The sequence below is a fragment of the Cyprinodon variegatus genome, unplaced genomic scaffold (genome assembly GCF_000732505.1).
Source record: "Cyprinodon variegatus isolate N-32 unplaced genomic scaffold, C_variegatus-1.0 Scaffold315, whole genome shotgun sequence".
Taxonomy (NCBI): Eukaryota; Metazoa; Chordata; class Actinopteri; order Cyprinodontiformes; family Cyprinodontidae; genus Cyprinodon; species Cyprinodon variegatus.
The window spans coordinates 165,562-172,140 of NW_015150768.1; the positions used below are offsets into that span (position 1 = coordinate 165,562).

Consider the following 6,579-nt stretch of genomic DNA (forward strand, 5'->3'; position numbering starts at 1 on the left):
TCGATTAGCAGAAAAAAATGAGTTGCAGCCCTACTCTTAACACATGTATCACCTCTATTATATAAAGATTTCCAAACCTTTACAAAAAAAGCTTTGGCCATAAATCATTCACTAAATTCTTGAACAGATTTGCTTAGTAAAACTATTAGTTGCATCCTAAAATGATATGTTTCAATTCTTTAATGAGGATGTATAAGTTAGACCGTAGTGGAATAAAATCATTTTCGTTGTTATTCTTTTTTTATGTTTTCAGGACTTGTAAACTAAGCAACAGCAACTTTACCATGGCCTCAGTGGACATCCTGTATATAGATATAACCCGTCGATGGTCATGTGCCCTGCCTGATTCCCGAGAAGCAGGTAACTAATACTCACACATTTGCACCTCGAGGCCTAGAAGTCTTCTCCTGTCATGCTTGGAGAACAGAGACCCTGGCATGCTTGAGACTCTGAGCAAATAATGTGCTCTCCCATTATTACTTGTCATTCCCTGCCAGACTCCCTTGTCCCATAATTGAAATGAGGCGAGATCACAGCATGACAGCACAGAGACCGGCCCAACATGAATTATTCAGGCGCTGCACCTAGAAATGTTGGCGACACAGAGTAGATTGTTGGATACGACATGAACCGGGATGGAGGGGTCCGTGCAGGGGAGCGTGTGCTGAATTTCACATTAGTTTATATATATTCAATCAGACTGAGCTGGGTGTATTTTAGGTTATTGTTGCTGTGTGTGTTTGGTAAAGTGTGAGGAGCCCTTATAGAGAATTTGAAGAGGTATGAGGACAGATCATGTTTCTGCAGGGTCAAGCCAGCAACAGGGTTCTTGGATAAAGAAATGATTACTGTGAAGAGATGTCTTTTGGCTATTTTCAGTGTCATTGAGGTGTTTAGAAATTAGGATTAGAAAAAGAATATAAAGTATTTAGAAGGAAACTGTTTTTCTGTCATTGGTTTTTACAATTGCTTTTGCAGTTTTGGTCGTTATGAGTAGAATTTGGGTTTGAAAAGGACCAATCTGCCAGGAGGTGACTTTACTTGAAATGGGATTTAACTCAGAGCTGTCATCTGTATCCTAAGTGACCAAAACAAAAAGGGTAAGCGTTAAATCACACCAAAGCAGCTCAGGCTCATCCTATTGAGCCTCAAACATTTTCATTTATGGAAACCTAGCAGGTTGTTGGAAATTCCTTTTCAAGCAAAAGTCAATAATTTCAGGAAAAACATGCAGGGATAGCTCTAGTTGCTAATTGCTAAGGCAAGAGTTGATTAATTAAATCAGTAATCATTATTTCAGTTTAAATTAAAAACTAATTCTATCCCCAAAAGGTGAAATCAGACAACTTGGTTTTCCAAAAAAAGTAAAAAACAAAACAAATCCACTGGACTTTGTTTCCAAGTTTTAAGACGTTTCACTTCCCATCCAGGAAGCTTTTTAATTGCAAAAGGACAACTTGGTTTATTTCATGTAAGTAACACTCTGATTGGTGCATTTTTTTAGGTATTTATGGTGCAAAAAGCTAAATAAAAAAGTATTTCAGTTAGTCATGCAAAGAGGCTACCCTTTGCTTCAGGAGGAAAACTCACTTTTAGCCTAAATATGCTCTGTACCTGTAAGTGTGAATCAAACTTTCCTATTCTTTCAACCCACGTTAATAATTAAGCTGTCAGCTTAAAGGTTATTACATTCAGCTTTTCTATTTTGAGCAGTGGACATTGCATGGGCTCTTTTTAGGAATTACAGTTATCACATTGAAATGCCACTGAGTTAGGAACATCAAAAAGCTGATTTTCACTTAAAAAGAAAATGTCTCATGACGGAGAAATGGATGAACTATTCTGCTTTGAATGGTCTAAACTTAGTTTCATGTTATTTGACCTTTTTAACATATTTGTTACAAATAAAGACTTAGGTTAAACCAGCATATTGACCTGAAATAAACAGTCTGGACTAAAGCAAGCAGCTCAGCATTAGAGAATGAGTGTTGATGAAAAAGGTGCTCCTTTTTTTCTGTTGAAAAAAAATATGCAGATGATATAGATTGCACAATTATCAACCCTTTAGTGTCACCATAGGTAACTCTGTGTAAAAAACCCTTCAAATTAAATGATTACATTTTTGTAGCCTTTTGGCACACAAAAACATGAAAAAAAAAACGGCCTTAAAGGGCAATGCCATTTTTATTTTTATTTTTTTACATTGAGCCCTTGATTTTACGTGTGTATGACGTCATCCGCGTGCCGGACTGGAGTCGTGACAGGCAGCCCGGCCACAGGCGGCTACGCTCTACCCCTTCTATTCATTCAGCTAGCTAATCTGAATCGTTCAATTCCATTTCGAGAGCGAGATCATCTGTTGTAGTAGCACTAGACATCTTCCAGGCATGTGAGTAAAACTAGCAGCAGTTCAGCGGACAGGATGAATGAACAGAAGCCGGCGCACGTGGATGACGTCATACACGTGCCGCTTTGTTTTTAAAAGATATAAATATTAAAAATATAACCGCGGATGTCTGGGGGACAGTGACTCGCCTACATGTTATGAATGCTGGCGTAGCATAAATTATGAGCATTATGAGCAGTTTATTTTGTGCCTTCAAGTCGTTGCCCATAGAAAGACGATACTTGGATATAACCTAACGGAATATCTTCAGAACGGCTTCAAATGACATAAAACTCATATGGGTGAGTAGAACATGATGTTATAACATAAGATCAAGGGGCCAATGTCCAAAAAACAGCGTTCCCCTTTAAGAAACTTTATAACAATGGAGGCAATGTATTTGAGAAGAAGAATTTTCCTTGATTACAAATGAATAATTTCTACATCTAGTAAGGCCTCTATCAACTCCAATAGAATATGTTTGGAATTGGACATTTTTTTTAGATTATTAGTGTCTTGGAAATTTTCTTCAATGACTTCTCATATCAGAAAACAGGGGTCATTTCTCTGAACTTTTTACACTAAAGATAAAAAAAAAAAAACTTCCTAGTAAGGTTAACCAGATGTCTTATGGTGATTTTAAGTCAGAAAAAAAAAAAAATGTCTAAACAACTTAATTAGCCCAAACCGGAGTAAAACAGACTAGAATTAAAAATAAAGCATCTCAATGCTGCAGAAAACAGGAAAGAGCAACCTCTTTGTGTGTCTGTAGCAACTCTTAAACACTGCTGCTAATCTGTTGTTTAGGAGTCATTCCATTGCAGCTGCCCTCAGATGAGGCCAAGATGTCTTCGTGGGGTCTTTTAACGGGCTAATGAGCTATAGCGTATGGAAAAAGTAGCACAAATAATTCACAACAGATAATATTAGCCTCTTTAATGCCCATCTCAGTCTTTAGACTTATGAGGCGTGACCTTGGACTATGAAAAAGAAAGCTCTCTCTGTATGTTGCCATGTTACGAAACATCATAGGAGAGCCCCAAGTGCTACCTGATTGGTTGCAAAGGGTTTGACATAATATTGAACAGCAGAGATGCGAGCTAATATATAAATATATATATATGCATGCTTTCCCCTTTGAATAATTGAAATCACATTTAAATTAGATTTTTCTTTTTAATAAAGTTACTGAGTACTGTGAGTTACTGTTGAAGGTTTCTTTGTCTGCTTAGTAAAGCTGTTGCATTTTTACATCAGCGTTACCTTCTGACCTACAGGGATGGGACTGCAAGCATTCCTGGAAGCCTTTTTCTACCTGGCAGCCCGAAGATTCAAATCCCTAATGCTGAGGGAGCAGGTAGTGTCCCTGCTGGAGCTGTGCGAGGCTCACCTCGGGCCCCAGTCTGGCTCAGAAGACAGGCGCTCGTTGAGCTGCAGCAGGGTGATGCCGCGAGTCATCAAAACTCAGACGCTGTGTCTCTCCAACCCCCAGCTCAACTCTCCAGCCGCTCAGCGAAGAGCCATGAGCCAGGACTGCCGACCGCATCAAAGACTGAAGCCTCGCACGCTCAGGGCGAACGTGGAGAACTGATGAGCGGGGAACTAGCTGTCCAAACCCTGCTGCATTGCCTTGAACTCTCTCCACAGGAAGCAGGGGAGATTAAGGGTCCATTTCTCCTCTGCAGCTCCTGAGAAGGGCTAGCTTGACCCCTGCTGGCTGACTTGTCGTAGAACTGCTCTCTACCCGATTGCTTTTTTTCTTTTTTTCCCCTCTAAGGAGGAAGATGGCCTCAGGGGGGACTGAAATGGTAATGGAGGCTGGTGGATTCCTTCCTCTCCTCCTGGTGGGATCATTCGTTAACAGTGGTCCTGTCGGGAGGAGGATATGGCTGCTTTTTATGCACTGATTGATTCTAGAGGGCAGCTACTTGCTTCCCTTCTTTTATCTGGCTAAATCTCTGAAACCTTTTATTCAGGGATTATCTTTGTCAGTTAATTCACACTAATCACAAATAAACAAGTCGGTGTAAGGGAGCATCCTAAGTGTATTATACACCTGCATCTCAACTATTCACAATATCTTCAAACAGGACATTTATTTGTATATTTAGATCTATTGCACATAACTTCCAGGATGTCTGCTAACTATGACGCTAATAGATTGTAGTTAATAAAATCCCAAACCTAAGATTATCGGAAAATGTCTTTTTCCTGTTGCATAAATTAATCAGTGCTGCAATCCACAAATTTTTATTCTAAAACAGCCTTACTTCACTTACTTCATCCAGCTAATAATGTTGTTTGCATCTGTTTTACTATTTTCCTCTTGCTAAATGTTGATATTTCAACAGCCTTTATTGTTCCTTTGTGGGAAAATGGAGCAAAAAAGTACAAAATGACAAGAGGAAATGGAACTTTCCAAAACCTGCAGGAATACAGCCGAAAGTCTTCTCCACTCATTTATACATCAAACCTTTTGCCATACAAACCAAAATCTCTAAGTTGATTGTGCTTGTAGGTCTTTTGAATTGTGCAGAAAAACTAAACATACACTATTTGACGAAAACTGTTACGTATACAGATTTTTTTATTGTTTGGAGAGAAAGGATTAATACATCATTAATATTTTCAGCAACAAGACTGTGATTATATGTCACTTTCTTAAAAAATGAAAAAAAAAAACACAAAACACCTGTTGATGTGTTTGGCCATAGTTACTATGGGATTATAGAAAAAGACAAAATATGTGAATAATTAAAGATAAATACAACTTTTACACTAAATTGTTTTAACTTCAATATCTGAGAAGGTAAAATCCATTCACTCCTAACCATTCCTGGATAAGACAAACTGCAAACAGCTCTTTGGTGTAGTTTTGACACATTTTCTATGTTTTTAAATAGTTACTATGTAATATTGGAAGTTTTTTATGAAAAGTTCGATTTTGTGTTTTCATTATCTGTAAGGAATAATATTCAAAATGATTAGAAACAAACAGGTGAATGAATTCACTTTATGTGCAATGGATCTTTATGTAGTTTTAAAAGTTTGAATTAAATTACAAAAAGTAACTTTGATATTCTGATTTCTTGAGATGCATCTGTAAGAAATAAATTTGCACAGCAGCTATTTAAACTAATATATTTGCACAGAAGCAGATGAAACGTCATCTGTGTGTTTGCGTGCACATGTGTGTGACCCTGGGTGTTTATGTTCAGTACTGTATTTATTTGCGTTCGGCTCAGTGGTGGGGGAAAAAAAACCCAACTGACAGCAAGTGGCTCAGCTGTTAGTCCTCCATGAGCCCATTAGTGACGAGTTAAGTGAATAAGCATTCACTCATCCTCTTTCAGTTCTGCAGCTATTCCTGTCGACAGCTTCCCTGTCAGTCACTTTTAGTTTTTTAGGTTCATTACCTTCGTGACATAACTGAAAAAAATTTGATTATTTTAGAATAAACAATGACTGCATGGCTTAAATACAATCACCATGTATTGTTTCTTAAAAGGAGCTTTTGTATAATAATATTCCATGTGTCGCTATGCAGAAAAGCATGATGGATGCCAAGTTTGACAGTCCCACTAAAATAAAATGTTTTTCTTTTTGCACTAGTGATAAAAATGGATATGTCACAAACGAAGAATGAACTGTCTGCAGTGTAGGCAGCTGTAAAAACACAAAGTGGATTAACCTAAAAAGGTTTTTTGTTTCTTTTCGCGATAAATAATAATCTCCAGCTTGCATATTTATTGCAGTGTGGTTATGATAATCTAAAGCAGAGGAACGAGGTCGTCTACCATGTCGGATGTGAACGAGATGTGCTCATAACACTAGCAGACAAATAAAACATGCTGTTTAAGCTCAAGATGTGGCCTGTGCTGTTTGGTGTCAGATATTTCCAAGCGACTGAAGTTTGGCTGGAAAAGTGTCTCGACCCTGTTTGTGTTCGACATCCATTTACGCTGATTCCCCTAAATAAAATCTGCCGCAAACAATTTCCTACGACAATCTCCCAGGAAGTAAACAGAGTCTGCCTGAGTGTAATTTAATCTCAGTATAAACACAGCTGTTCTGTGAAGGCCTTAGAGGTTTGTTAGACAACACGGGTGAACAAACACGGTGAAGATCAAGGAACACGACAAACAAGGATACATTTGTGGAGAACTCATTATTGTCCCATTTCTTAATGTTTT

At 38.1% G+C, this 6,579-nt stretch overlaps 1 protein-coding gene across 1 annotated transcript in view; it reads left to right on the forward strand.

Annotated features, from left to right (window-relative positions):
- ttll11 (tubulin tyrosine ligase like11) overlaps positions 1-4,774 on the forward strand; it is a 23,663-nt gene extending 18,889 nt beyond the window's left edge. The window contains exons 9-10 of the mRNA XM_015384549.1: positions 254-360; positions 3,664-4,774. Of these exons, the coding sequence (XP_015240035.1) occupies positions 254-360; positions 3,664-3,977 (421 nt within the window). The 3' untranslated portion in view covers positions 3,978-4,774. The remainder of the gene's footprint in view (positions 1-253; positions 361-3,663) is intronic.
- Positions 4,775-6,579: the final 1,805 nt, after the last annotated feature.